A 14,785-nucleotide genomic window follows, 5' to 3' on the forward strand; every position below is an offset into this window, starting at 1 on the left:
CCCCCCCGCCCCCTCGCTGCCAGGTTCACTCCTTCCCTTCGGAGCCAAGACCCTGGGACAAGCTGGGCCTTTTGCTGTCCCCTTAGTACACTGCGTCCTAGCCTCTGTCCCCTCCACTCTCTACACACCTCTCTGGCCAGGGTCTCCAGGCACCTCCCTGCTGCTAAATTCAACGGACACCTTTTGGGCCTTATCTTCCTCCGTCTCAGCCCAGCACCTGACGCTACTGACGACCCCATCCGGCGGCATCTGCTTTGGCAGGCAGGATGCCACTTGCTGTGATTGTCCTCCCTTCTCTGCTGCTGCCCTTCTCCTCCCGGGCTCCTCCTCTCCAGCCCTGGAAGGTGAGTGCTCCCAGCATTCCATCCTCTTCTCATTTTCTGCCCACTTTCCCTCAGGGACCTCACCTAAACTCACACCTCTGACTACCACCCACAAGGCAGACAGCACCTCTCAGTTCCTGCCCAGACCTGTCTGCACAGCCCGGGCCTGCAGGTCCACCCTGAGCTGGCCCGTGGCACCTCAGACCAGCGCCCCAAACTGACCAGACCTCTTCCCCTACCCCTGCGCCCCGTGCTGCATTCCCTGGGCACCTGAGCTGAGGATGAGCCTGCCTCCTTCCTTCCTCTGCCTCACCCTCAGGCACCTGCCAGCTCTCCTCCTTACAGCTCTCAGATGCCCCCACCCACTCCCCGCCAGCCATCACAGGCCCTCCTGAACTGGCTTCATCACCTCTTGCCTGGATCACTGCAGCCGCCTCCTAGCTGGTTTCCCATGCTTGCTTCTCCTGCCGGATCATCTAGTCCTCGCGCTGCGGCCAGAAAGACATTTCCAAAAGGCACATCGGACGGTGTCCCTCTGCTCACACATCCTTCAGTGGCCCTGCGTGATTAATGCCAAGACCCTCAGCTTCGCTCACGAGGTCCTGCTTGCTGGCCCTGCCTCACCTCTCCCCACATTCCAGACCAACCAAGCTAAGTCTTCGTCCTTCTCTGGCAGAAACTTACTCTCCTGCCCCCTAGCCCCTTTCTCCCCTCTCTCTCCTTCCCTCACAGGCCCCACTTTCTGGAAGGGGTCTTCCCCAGTGATCCAGATCTGTGCTCCTGGGGCCCCGTGGTCACAGCACCTAGCCATCCCCTCCCCCTCCCAGCACTGAGCGTGTGTATGTGTGTGTGTTGGGGGGCGGGTGTCAGTGATGGGCGGGGCCTGAGCCAAGCACGAACAAGGGTAGGAACAAGTAACCAACGTGCACTGGGAGCCGACCAGACTGGGTTGTGCTGACATTGACACGAACGATCTGTTTTAATTCTTCCAACAACCTGGTGAGGGGTGTTCCCATCGACAGGGAGGGCACTGAGGCCCTGAGACATCAAGCAACTTGCCCAAAGCTAACAGCAGAGCCAGGAGTGGAACCCAGATGTCAACGGATCAATGGTTGTGGGGTGAACCCAAGTCTTCAGTGAAGCGTGGACCTTTGATAAGTGTAGAAGGAGAAGCAGGGGGCGAGAGGAGGACGAAGGCGAGGGGAGCAAGACGGTAGAGCGGAAGTGGCAGCCTGGCTGTGTGCCCTCCCATGGCCTGGGCTCCAGGCCCCTCTGGCAACCTCTGCCGTCCGGAGGGAACAGGAACCCTGCTGCAGTCACTTCGCCTCCGTGGGGAGGAGAGAGATCCCTGGGAAGAAACCACTGGCAGGTGCGACAGGAGATGAAGGGATAAGGAGGCCGCAGGCTCTGACTCAGCTGGTTCCCAGGGAAAAGGGCTTGACCTGGCCCATGCGGGATTAAGAAAAGGAGGCACAGGCTCTCGGAGGCCCTCCCCACCCTGGCCCCTGCCCCCGCCACCTGCTGACCCCTTCTGCCCCTATTGGGGAAGGGTGGGTTGAGGACGGTAGGAGCGGGTTAAGGCATCCTACCTCCCCCTGCCCCAGTTGTGGTACTCAGTCACCGAGGAGACATGAAGGCCCTTCTGGGGCAGGAAGCAGCATGGAGCCTGAGAAGGCACCTCAGGGCAGATGGATTGGTCAGTATTTTAAGCCCAGGTGAGATGGAGGACCTCACAGCAGCTCCTCCTCTGGCCCCCCTGCTCCCTGGGAAGCTCAGCCGCCGTTCTCTCCCCCTCCCTTAAAATGATCCTAATTCCAGAAGCCTCCCTCTCCAAGTCCCTGGGTCCCCCTGCCCCACTGGAGTGGGCCTGTGGGCAACTTCCCGAGTCAAGAATCAGTTGCCTACAGCTCCAGGCAAACGGGGGTGGGGGTGGGGATTTGTAGGAGGTGGTCACGTGACCGTCTGGGCGGAGACCCAGGGGCTCAGAGTTAATTCCTCCGTGTTCACATGGCCCAGCATTCCAGAGCTGCCTGTCCCCGGGTGCTGGCCGCCAGCGTTGCCCCCGGCACCCTCAGCAACCCAAACCTGTTCTCAGAGGCAGCTGGACCTCCTCGAGCTGTGGTTTCTGAACCACTGCCCATGGCTCTGGATTTCACATGCTGGCTCCTCCTTGCAACAAAACCCAGGCCTCCCTGGAAGGGTTTGCACTGGTGGAGAGTGAAGTGTTGGGGCGTGGGCCTGGGGAGCGTGTGAACGATCTTCCCCTGTGAGAGAGGGAGTGAGGCCAAGCTGCGGGGGGGGGGGGGGGGGGGGGGAAGTTACTCACTGCTCTGTGACTTGGTTGCCTTGTCTGTAAAATGGGAGTAATGACAGTACCTACTATGGGTATTTTCCTGTCAAAGGAGAATAATGGCAACGAGCAGCCTCCAAACCTTGCCATAATAAAGGAACAACAGTATATGACCATGCCTAGCCCAGAGGGTCCAGAGGTTACGTTCAATAACATTTCTCCCTCGCTCTTTTCTTTTAGCCACAGTTTCCCAGTCTGTCACCTAAGAGACCTGAGGAAGCAGTTCTGCCAGCTTCACCAAGCTGCTGTGGGGGATGGGAAAGGGAGAAGAATGTGGCAGTAGGGGAAAGCGCTGGACACTGCAGGGAATACCTGGTGTCCATGGCCACTGCCCCATCCCCATCCCTTCCAGAGAACACCCCCCAGCCACAATGGGGCTGGCTTAGGAAGCCCAACGCTAGCACCACAGCGATGTAGGTAGGTATAAGTGCACTGGCGTGGGCCAAGGGCACACACACACACACCTTGTCCAGGAGCCAAAGAAAAGTAATAGCTAATCCCTGGCTGTGGAGGTAGAGGACACCCCAGACCCAGACTGGGGCTCTGACCAAGTCTAGTTCCTTGCCCTGGACCTTCCTTCCTGTCTGGCTTATTCTAAGATCTACGCCCAGGAGATATATATTATAAATCTAAGCTTCTTTGTGCATCTAATGCTGCTGAAAATATACACAAAATAACTACCAGCAGTGCTTCCCTCAGCGGAGGGGAACTGAAGACCTGGAAGGAAGGAGACTGACTGACTTTTCACCGAGTATCTTTTCATGCTGTTTGATTTTCTTTTTTGCCATGTATATGTAATACCTTTTTAAAAATTAAGATACTCTACCCCTGGGATGGAGAAATAGTGGAAGGCTTTGCTTGCCATGCTGAGGAATTTGGACTTTATCCTGTAGGCAACAGAGAGCCAAGGGAGGTTTCTAAGCAAGGAGATGACATGTTCAGATGTGTAAAAGAATTGCCTGCTACAGAGCCCTGGCCTGGAATGCGTGGAGACTGGAGCCCACGAGAGACCAGTTGGGAGGTTGCGACACTGCTCTCGAGTCTAGCCTGAAGTGCGGACCACCCACCAATCATGGGTCCACAATGTGGTACCCACAGGAGGTAAGCTTTTGTGGCTCATTCTTAAGTTTAGGGGTAGGAGGCAGCTTGAGGGAGACTCCAGAACAGTCTTGCTCCAGAATCCCTGATTGGAAATATGGCTTGGACAGCACCATGGTGTGTTCCGAGCACACCAAGCCTAGAAAATGCCCTCTCCCAGGGGCTTCCCAACAGCGCCCCCCCCCCCCCCGCCCCCCGGGGACAGCCTCACTCACTGGCACTGGCCAGCCTCACATGGAGACTCTGGGAGATGGGGAGGGCTGAGGGACAGGCTCAAGCTCTGAGCCTGGGTTTCCTGGGCCCTGTGGGTCAGAAATTAGAGGCCCCCTGCGTGGAGCAATATAGGAGTCCTGGCTCTAGGCTGCCCTGGGCTTGAATGGAATACCAACGATGGCTTTGGGCATTTAACCTCTCTGAGCACAGTTGGCACATCTGTAGAACGAGGGTCATCACACCTTCCTTGTAGGCTGGCCTGAAGTGTGCATCCACCCGGCACCTCACACAGCACCGGGCATGCCACTTGTCTCCTAGATGGCCAGGCAGAGGTGGGTGACAGGGAGAGAAGAGAGAAGCCCCAAGTTCAAGGGAAGGTGGCAGGAGTCCTGGTCTCCCTAACTCTGACCTCTGTGTCCAAATGGTTACTTATCTGACGGTCTTTAAACCTTCAGAAGTTTCCAATCATCAAAGGGGGAGGGGTGTGAGGGCCCACAGCTCAAAGGTTAAGAAAGGACTCCACTAATTAAGGACCACCTGATATTTACAGTCAGAAACCTAGACACTGCTCTCCACATCCCCTTCCCCCAAAGGTATGGCTGCAAAAGAGACCAAGGGACAAATGCTTGTTCACTGTCCTCCAAGAGCTACTAAAAACACTGAGCCCCACCCCACCAGGTACTCACTCTCCTTTTGCCCACTTCGTCAGCACCTGCTCTCATATAAAACTCTAGGTAAGTTCAATGTCCTTAATTTTTTTAAATGTGCATTAGAGTTGTTCTTAACAGGAATCTAGCCTGGGATCTGCCCCTGTGTGACTTTAGGCAAGTTCCTTCACCTCTCTGTGCCATGGGGCCCTCATTTTTACTAGGTGGATGAACTAGACCTAGGTTCTAACCTCAAGTTCCATGGATGGATTTTAGATATGCATGAACCCCTTTAAAAATTGGGTAACGCTGGTTGCATCCCTGAAGGGAGGTAGGTGGCTGAGGGGCCACTTGTAGAAAGGAAACCTTACGGTTGTACTGTATTCCCCTTGCATCTTTTGAATTTTGAACCAAAGGAATATATTACCTATTCAATATAAGTACATAAAATTAAAAAGGAAAGAAAATGTATGCAAGTCCATGTGTGTGGGGGGCACCTGTACTTTCTGAGGAAGTATCCATCATTTTCACCAAATTTTTCTAAGGTCAGAGGACCCCAGAAAGGTTTAAAAAGCATTTCACCAGATGCCCTTAAGGGTCATTCCCTGTCCCAATTTCCTGGATTTGACAAAGTATGAGAAAACAAAAGTGAATTTCAGTCCTCGTTACATCAATAGCCTGGGCTGGATGAATGTGAAAATGAACCGTCAAAGCACATTTAAAAACATGTGTTCACGCCCATGTGAGCAGAGCGAGTTCAGATGTGAATGCTAGACTTGACATGGTGAGCTGTCCTCACTGGTGGATCTCCCATTTTGCAACCTTCAGAGATCAAGGTCAAAAAATGTTGACTGTTGAATTGTCCTCTTTGCCCCACCCCTGTGCCCACTCAAAGAAGCATCAGGCTTAGGTTAGCTGCACAAACGATGCCTATAAATAAAAGCAATATGGATTTTTCAATGTTGGCCACTTTGGCTTGGAGTGGGAAGAGAATGAGAAGGAGGAAATAGAGGTGGGGAGATCCAGGGTGAACTGCAGATGAAGGAAGACTAGCTCATCAGAGATCTCCATCTGAATCTCTGAAACCCACAAGAATCTTCCTGTACTGGAGAGGAAATTGCTTCCTGGGTGTGCAATGTGGAAAGTGTCAGGGTAGGGGAAATCTAGCTGAGGGATCAAAGCAAGACTGGTTAAGGCAACCAAACTAGCAGCGGAATGGGTCAGCGCAAAGAGAAAGGTCACACAGTTCCAAAAACAAAGAAGGGGGAGCCGCCATTTAACAACGGCTCCTGGTACTGGTAAACTTCAATTAACTGCACCATTATAATTCACTTCCACTCAGCCCGTGCTCTCCCTCTTACCCCCTCCCTCCTTCCTTTCCCCCAGGTCTCATCAAGGCAGGTTTCCTTAGTGAAACCTAACTGGCCGCCTGTGCTGGATGCTTCATCATTACAGCTCTGCCTCTCCTGCACCCAGCAACAAGAGGGAGCAAACTACAGTTCTCAGCTCTTCATGACAGGCCCCTTTCCTACCTATGTGCACTAAATCGAGGATCCCATAATCCTAAAAGTTCCTGAAAGTAATACAAGAGCGATGAAGAGGCAGTGGAAGGCCAGCAGGAGCGGATGCGCACGCAGAGGCAGGTGACGGGGCCAACTCCCACTTGGCTCCACCGGACGGTACTCAGCGGGTTCGCACCTGGACCGGTCATCCACACGTCCAAGTCGGCGTGCGCAGCTCAATGCTGTGGCTGCACCCGCCATGCCTTCATTCACTGGTGGTTGAATTACACCCGTGACGCTCTATCCCTGTATTCTCAGGCTGCTGAGCTTCACCCATTTCATGGGTGTGTGCGGTGGGCGTGGGGGTTGGGGGCACCTCAGAGGATCTTCCAGGCGAAACACGCTTGGTTTTTATTAATGAGCTGATGAGAAAAGCCAACCCAGACCCTTAAGTGAAATGTGTGATTGGTGGCCAGGCGAGAATAGGCTTTAGGATTAACTCTTCCTACAGTCTGCTGTGCATTGTCACCCCCAAGTTAATTACCCCTGAGGATGAAAATAGCTTCCGTGACTCATAAGCACCAATACAACACTTGGCAGCAGATGAAAATGCAAGGACACATTTGCAGGAAGCTGACACGCACATCTATTTATATGTGGGGAGATTCTTGATGAGGTGAGACAGGTACCTCCCGGGTACCAGGATTAAGAGGCTGCAGCAGATACGCCAACTGCCATTTATTCACACCTCCAAACACACACACACACACACACACGCACACGCACACAAACACAGAGTCATGGTTTCCACTACTTCAGTGATGGTGGTGGCAAAGCAGGAACAGAAACTGAAAGCATGTTGTTAACAGCAAGTCTGAACACCAACCCAACCTCCACCTCGGTGTTCTGGGCTAACCAGTGACTTGTTTTTCCCCAAACTCACCTGCTCCCTTATTCGCTTATTCCTCTGGCCTTGTGCGGACAGTCCTGGCCCAGTTTGCCTCCACCAGGAATGGGGTGTGGCCAGGAATGGATTTCTGATAGGATCTGGGGTTGTGTTTTGCTTCCTCCCTCCCCATTTCCTACTCCCCTTCCATTTGCCTCCCAGGAAAGTACAAGGTTCAAACCAGGTTTGTTTGCCTTCCCTCAGAGCTCTGGGAGGGCTCCAGAGCCCTAAAGGACATTCCAGTCCCATCCCCATCCCTCTGTACCTCACAAATGCCACCAAAAAGTCAACTAGATGAATAATCGCATTTCTTCACCAGTGGGGACGGGTTCTATTTGGTGTCATAAGCGATTGTTCCCCCACGGTTTGGGACTCTCTCTTCCCCACTCTCCACAACCAGCTAAGTGTCCTGCCTTTTGAAATGATTATCAAAAAGGAAGGGAAAGAAAAAAACGTCATGAATGAGGTGAAACTTCTCCTCCGATGCATGAACTGGAAGCTGCTGGGAACTCAGTCCTGAGAACATGGATTTGTTTCCCACTTCCCACACCCCTCCTGCCTCCACTGCTGGCTCCCAGCTCTGTGACATGTTTGCTTTAAATGTGCAATAACAGTGATTTTTGCCACATCTAGGAGGCAAAGCACCCCGGTTTTGTTCTGTTTCCCCCACCCCACTTGCATTAAGTCACAGCTGCACTGGGTATCAGCATATACTCAGGGCCACAGGGAAAGGCACCAAAAAAGCATTTCTGATGATGCTATTTGCAGCTGGGGTGCGCGTCAGGGGAAAACAGAGATGCTGAAGAGTAAACAGAAATCGCTTAGTCAGCAACTGTCCTGCCCCAGAGAGGTGAGTGTAAATAGTCTGGTACTGAAGCGGAGGGGCAGTCAGCCAGCACAGGGCCTTCTACAGATGCCACCTCTGAGGGCTTTCAAAGGCACCAGCATTTGTGTTCTGTGGTGGAAGTAGGGACGATGTCCCCCATGTTGGAGCTGTGTGGTCTTAGCCCTAGAAAAACACACTTGCTGACTCGGGGCAGAATTAATATCAATTGAATTTATTACAAGTTACTAAGCTCCAAGGCACATTACAGTGTTCTGTTAACTACAGAAATGTATAAAGGACAAACAGAGCAGATTCTCCATGTCTAGCATTTCGCTCTACTGTTCAAAAGCATCCGTGCATCAATAAAGCAAAAACAAAACAACACGTGAAGATCCAACACATTCAGGTCAGTAGAAACAAACCAAAACATTTTCCCTCACAAACTTGCAACAAAAAACACCCACCCCCCCAACACCCCCCTTACCATTTTGCAAAGGAAACAAAAACAAAACAAAATAAAGTGAAGACTTCAACACTTGGGGCTGTTCAGAAATGAAGCTCTCACCATTTAATAGCATTTTTTTTTTTTAGGCAGCAACACTGGCCTTGGCAAAAAAAAAGTCATTTTCTTTTGTGTTTTTCTTCCTTTCAGTGAGTGCATAACAATTACAAAAATACACACCAGCAGCAGTCGTTGCTAAAGGCTATTAATTCTGTACCTAGGCAAACACTCTGCCACCAATAAATGCTAACGAATATGATGCAAATGACCGAACCAATATTATACTGCTTAACACAAACCAGCTTATCCTTCAAATGAAGAAGTTACATACCTTTGTTTCAAAATATAGAAACATACGACGAAAATAATGTCTATACATAAGACTAACTTTTTGCAGTTTGTTATATTCACAATTCTACATCTTGGGAGTGAGGGAAGAGAGGGTCGATGTGGGTGGGGGAGGGGCCCTCTGGACGGGAGAGGAGCTGGTCTGGGGCTAAGGAAGTGGCTGTCTTGTGGTTCAAGGGTCTCTCTCCTTTTTCACTTTAACATCCCCAGCTAAGATCGTCGCGATTTCGCCCTGCATGAAGGCCCAAGGTACATTCGACCCAACCAGGGGGCATTTCTCTCCGCTGGGGCAGTACACCTCGCCGGTCGCCCCCTGGGCCTTGATACTCTCTCTAGAGCAAGGGAAGCAGAATTTGTGGCTGGGAACAGAGGGGCACTGAACGAAATGCGTGTCCTCCAAACGTTCGTGGCAAATGGTACAGCAGAGGGGCCCGCTGTTGGCCATAGGGGAATCCGGAATGTTTTGGGGGTGCACTTGGTCCATGCCCGGGTGGGTGCTAGGCGGCGGGGGCGCCACCTGTAAATTCAGGTCCCCGTTCCGTGATGCCAAGCGGCGCTGCCCGGGTACGGAGGCCGGCGACACTGGGCTGCTGCTGTTGCGCCGTGCGGACGCAGTGGTGGAGTGCACAGAACTGCCATCCTTAGGCGAATGCGCCGTGCCCAGTGTGTCTGCCACCGACATGAGGGCGGCCATGGGCGACGGGCCGTTCTGAGGGGCTGACTCGGGCGGGGTGGTCCGGTTGGAATGGGGTCCCAGGGGTGGGGGCGGCGGAGGCGGACCCCCTGCCGCATGCCCCGGCGCCGCAAAGCCCCCGGCCGACATGGTGAGCTTTAGTGCCTCGCTCTGGTTCGCCATCCACTGCTGCCTCTGCTGCTCCTCGCCCAGCTTCAGCGCGCCCTCGGCGGAGTCCGGGGGCTCGGGGGACGCCTTCCTCTTGCGCAGGCTGGCAGCTGCGCCCCGGCCCGAGGGGGCGGCGGGCGGCAGGGCCCCGGTCCCCGGGGGCGCGCTAGGGGCGCGGCTTAGACTCACCAGAGCCGTGGGCAGCATGGGGCAGCTGGCGTCCAGGTAGGGCTGGGGCAGCATGTCGGCGCCGGGCACGCCCTCCTTGAAGAAGCGCACGGCCTCGGGCAGCAGGTCTCCAAGTAGGCGCCAGTCCCCGGAGCCGTGTTTCTTCTCATACTCCAGATACTTGAAGCCGGAGGAGAGACCCCGACCGAAGTCCTTCATACAGTCCTGGTACATCTGCTTGGCCACACCAGATGCGCTGGAATACACGTTGCCCGAGCCCGTGGGGTACTCAATAAACAGCTTCAACTCGTAGTCCATACCAGGCTTGGACACGGCGTCGAAGGCGAAGACGCGGCCCAGCAGCGAGTGGTCCTTCTTAAAACGCACCTCGTAAGGCGTGCAGCCGGCCAGCGTGAGCAGCGTGTCGCGGACCATCTTGGGCTTGTTGGCCCACTCCTCCGCGCGGTTGCGTAGGCTCTCACTCAGCTCAGCCAGGGCCTCGGCGTTACGCTGCTTCTCCTTCAGCTCGCGCTCCTGGTCAGTGCTCGACACGGAGCCGGGCCTTTTGCCACCAGCACCCCCGCCCACCTCGGCCACCGACGACGAGGTCGAAGATGACGCGGAGGACGACGCGGCCGATACGCCTGGGCCGCCCCCGAGACAAGCTGGGCCCCCGGGGGCCCCGGGGGGCGCGGGCGTCGGGGGCCCACGGCTGCCCAGACCATGAGGCGGCGGTGGGGGCAGCACGGGGGCGCTGGCCGGGCCGTTAAGCAGCGTCTGCGGCAGCAGGTTAGGGGGCACGGTAAGCTGGGGGCCTCCGCCACCCCCCGGGTTGGGCAGCCCTGTCACTAGTCCACCATGCGTCCCGCGCCGAGACGCCACCGACGCCGCCGCTGAAGACGAGTTGGGGCTCTGGCGGTTCAGCTCCGGGGGTCCCTCCTCCGGTGTGGGCTTGGGGAAGCCGTTGGGGCCCCCCAGACCGTTGGGCAGCCGCGCGGAGTGGCTGCTGCTTCCCAGGCTCACCGGTGGTGGAGGATATTCGAAGCGGCTGCGCTGTTCCACCGCGGCGGCGGCGGCGGCGGCGGCAGCAGCGGCTGCGCTCAGACCATAGCGCTCCAGGCCGGACGGGGCCGCCAGCACCGCAGGCTTGGTGGAACCATCGACGTGGTTGAGCTGTTGTTGCTGCTGTTGCTGCTGCTGTGCGGCGGCCGCCGCTGCCGCCGCCGCCGCCGCCGCCGCCTCCTTAGCCGACAGGGCCACCGTCTTGACCCCGACGGGCGGCGGCGGCCCGGGGGAGCGGCCGTCCTGGAAGCAGCCGTGCGCCCGCTTCAGCTGACGCGCGGTCTCGATCACAAACTCGATGCGATCCGCGCCCTCGTAGTTGACGCAACCGCGGCATACGGGTTCCGAGAAGTCCCAGATCATGGCCCAGGGCATGCGGGGCAGGTCGCACAGGTAGCAAGATTGTCTCCGGGACGAGGACACCTGCGCCGCCGACATGATGCCGGCCCTCGGTAAGGTAGGCCCCCGCCCCGGCTGTTTCCGCGGCGCTTTCTCCTCCCGGAGGGCTGGCCGGCTGGGGAGGGAGTACGGCTGCGGGGGAAGGAGGGGGGGCGAGAAAGTTCTGCCCCAGGGGCTGGAGGAAGCGCGAGTCTCCACCGCCCGCGCAGCGCCTCGCTGCGGGGGCTCCACCGCCCGGGCAGCGGACGAGTTCAGCCCGCTCCTCGCCCCCACCTCCTACTGCGGCTGTTTCGTCGGGAGGGGAGCTCAGGCGCCTTCTTCCTGGTGTCGCAGACCCGGGCTGGAAGCTCCGGGCCCGGGGGGAGGGGGCGAGGGTGCCGGGTGCTGGCCGCCGTTGGTTCTTGGCCCCCTCCCCGGAGTGGCTGGTGCCTGGAAGCTCGAAAGGGGTTGTCTCTTCCTCTCCCCTGGGGGGGACCCCCTACGACCTGCGTCCTCTCCCCGCCAGGCTCTCTGGGACGAAGGGTAGAGGGTTCAGTGCCACCCGGTGCCCGAGTCCAATCTTGCTGAAGTCGCTGCTTCCCCGGAGGACCGGGGGAGGGGTTGGCAGCCGAGAGAGGAGCTTCTCCCCTCTCAGCGTCGGCCGTTCCGCTGGCGTTAGCTGGGTTTGCACGGCCGGAGGGAGCCGCCGCGGCCACTGCTTCCAGGACGCACGAGAGCAGAGGAGAGGAGCGCACGCACGCAGGCTCCCGCCGCCCCCAGGCCTGGCGGGCGCCCGGGCCCCCGCGGCTGGCGGCGCTCACGTTGGATGTAGGGCGCTCGCGCGGCGCCTCGACCCGGGTCGCATCCCTTCCCGCTCGCACTCGCCCGGAATGTGGGGTTGTGATTGTTACTCTACGTTCCGGAGGCGCGGCTCGGCGCTCCCGCTCGCGCTGCGGCTCGCGCTGTCCCGGGCTCGGCCGCGCGGGATGCCGCCCAGGCGGAGCGCTGACGTCACCGCCATGCTCTGCACCAGTTCTCCCCCCTCCCCTTTACACTTCCTCTGTGGAGCCCACTTGTTGCTCGGGAAAAGCGCATGCGCGGCAGGGCGCCCAGATTCCTCCCAGTCGGCCCCTCCTCCGCGCCTCCGCCCTCCCCTCCCCCTTCGCTGTGTGTGTACAACAGCTGAGGCCCAGCGAGCTAATGCTGGAAGCCCAGGGTTGGGGGTGGAAATTAAACAGACTATGACCTTTCCTTTCTCCGCCCGGCTTTCCCAAGTTAAAACGCGTTTGAAAACCACAAGCGTCGTTTCCGATCCCGCTCCCCACCCCACTCCGAGCAGTGAATTTAAATGTCCTGTTTCAAGATTTTCGCTGTGAATTTCATAAGGTATTACCCATTACATCTGCAATCAAACCTCCCCCCCCCCCGGTATGAACGTCACATTCATTGCTACCACTGATGCCGAAGCACCTGCAAAATTAGCTGTTTTTCCAGTCTTTCAGAAACTGCCTTTTCGCTTTGTTTTTGTGCCCTGGTCTCGGAACCTGAGCTTCAGGGACGGAGCTAAATGAATTCAGGGTGAGATACCCCTCCCCCAAGCCGTACTCTAAAAATTTTGGCTGAATGTCTAAAGAAGCTATGAGCACCCGGAGGCCTTTAAGGAAAACAGTCTACTGGCTGCGCACAGCTGCATTTGGGGGCAGGGAGGGGGAGGTGCTGGAGAGACCAAACAGGTGAGTGGTTTCTTCGGGATTGATAAAAGAAAGTGGGGGCAGCATTTAATAATGTTGATATATCTTTGTAAAGCACAGCCACAGTTTTCAAAGTTCTTTCTTGTGTGCTGTGATTTCATCCCATAGTGCCCCAGATGGCTGAGCAAGGCCCTGCTTTCTTTTCCGTTACAAGATCACCTCTCGTCATTAGTGTTTATTGCAGAACAGATATGTTGGTCAAAGGGCTAGTTGGGGCATTTCAACTGATTCTTCCAAATATTGGGCCTACTTTTTTTTTTTTTTTTCCATGAAGATTGAGCTAATCCTGGGCGAGGCTGGAGAGGGGTGGCAGTATAATGGAATTTCAGGTTCTGGAGCCTGGCACACTAGGTTGGAATTTCCTCTCTGTCACTTACTGGCTTTGTGACCTCGAGCTAGTTACTTACCCTAACATGACCTCTGTTTTCCACCTGTAAAATGGGATCAGAGCTCCCAACTTATTAGGACTGTTTGAGATTCCATTTTGTTTCTCGTTGTAACAGGAGGCAACTCACTGAGACTTGCTGTGGGCCAGGCACTGCTAGGTGGTTTACTTGCATCATCATTAAACTCAGTATTATCTGCAAGGTAGATTCTATTATTAACTCTGATTTACAAGCTCAGAAAACAAGGAGGTTAAATAACTTGCCCAGGGTCACACAGCCATTAGAGACAGAACTGGGATCTGAATCTAGTAAGTCTGCTTTGACAAGCTTAAGTTCTCAGAGGTGGTTTGGGGTGCTCAAATTTTCCATCAGCGCCCCCCCATTTGTTACAATACATACAATCTCACGTAAAGTGCTATGCAATTACATCTTCATAACCAACCCCGATGCTCCCCTTCCAAACAGATTGTGCCATTAGATTTTTCCATATACAGAAGTTGTGGATCTGCCACTGCCACAGACTGTAGCATAAATGCGCCGTACAGTGTGTAGAACACAGTGTCAGGTTCACAGGAAGCCATCGGTAAGGGTTGGTTATTATGAGTGTTGATATTAATGTTGATACTATTGCTGGTTAACGTGTGGAAGTACTTTGCAAGTTGCATAGAATGTAAGGATCCCTACTCATCACTACTATTACTACTACTTGTAATAAAGTTCAGTTGAAGCAACAAGAAGTGTTTGTTTTATTTATTTAGTTGCACCGGTTCTATATTTGCAGCATGCGGGCTACATAGTTGTGGCATGCAAACTCCCAGTTGCAGCATGCATGTGGGATCTAGGTCCCAGACCGGGGATCGAACCCAGGCCCCCTGCATTAGGAGTGTGGAGTCTTCTCCACTGCACCACCAGGGAGGTAAGTCCCAAGAAGTATTTATTTTTATTTTGACACTTGACCTTCAGAACCTGTTTTCCGCATCCAGCCCTCCCCAGCACCCCTATTTCCCACTCATTCTGGGGCCCTAGGTGCAAAAGAAGGTGAGTTTTTAAGGATAGGGATAAAGGGGGAAGGAAGAGCCCTAGGGAGCCCCTCTTTCATCTCAAAGCAGCCAGATTTCAGTTTTTGCAAAACAGTGAGCTCACTGTGCACTCCCCAACAATAATAAACTTTATCTGGCCGGCTGGCTCCCGGCAGTGATTCCTCTGTAAAGAGCTGCTGGGAGCATTGCCTCACCCTCCCAGACGTCAACCCTCCCCACACCACAGCTACCTGGAGTGAGTCAAAACATAGGGCTAGGAAATGGAGTGACATTCCCACCAGCCTGGGGCTTGAGGCTGCTCAGCTCTGGCTTGGCTGGTTAATGTTTCATTATATTAATATTTATTCAGTCTGTCCCTTTATTAAACCAGAAATACTGAAGAAAGCAACTTAGCCCCAACCCTC

At 55.1% G+C, this 14,785-nt stretch overlaps 1 protein-coding gene across 1 annotated transcript; it reads right to left on the reverse strand.

Moving 5' to 3' along the window:
• Positions 1-8,116: 8,116 nt before the first annotated feature.
• On the reverse strand, positions 8,117-11,478 carry IRF2BPL (interferon regulatory factor 2 binding protein like). Its single transcript, XM_004262271.4, has one exon. The coding sequence runs from the start codon at positions 11,262-11,264 to the stop codon at positions 8,928-8,930; it is 2,337 nt and encodes a 778-aa protein (XP_004262319.1). The 5' UTR covers positions 11,265-11,478; the 3' UTR covers positions 8,117-8,927.
• Positions 11,479-14,785: the final 3,307 nt, after the last annotated feature.

This window comes from Orcinus orca, chromosome 2 (assembly GCF_937001465.1).
Source record: "Orcinus orca chromosome 2, mOrcOrc1.1, whole genome shotgun sequence".
Classification (NCBI taxonomy): domain Eukaryota; kingdom Metazoa; phylum Chordata; class Mammalia; order Artiodactyla; family Delphinidae; genus Orcinus; species Orcinus orca.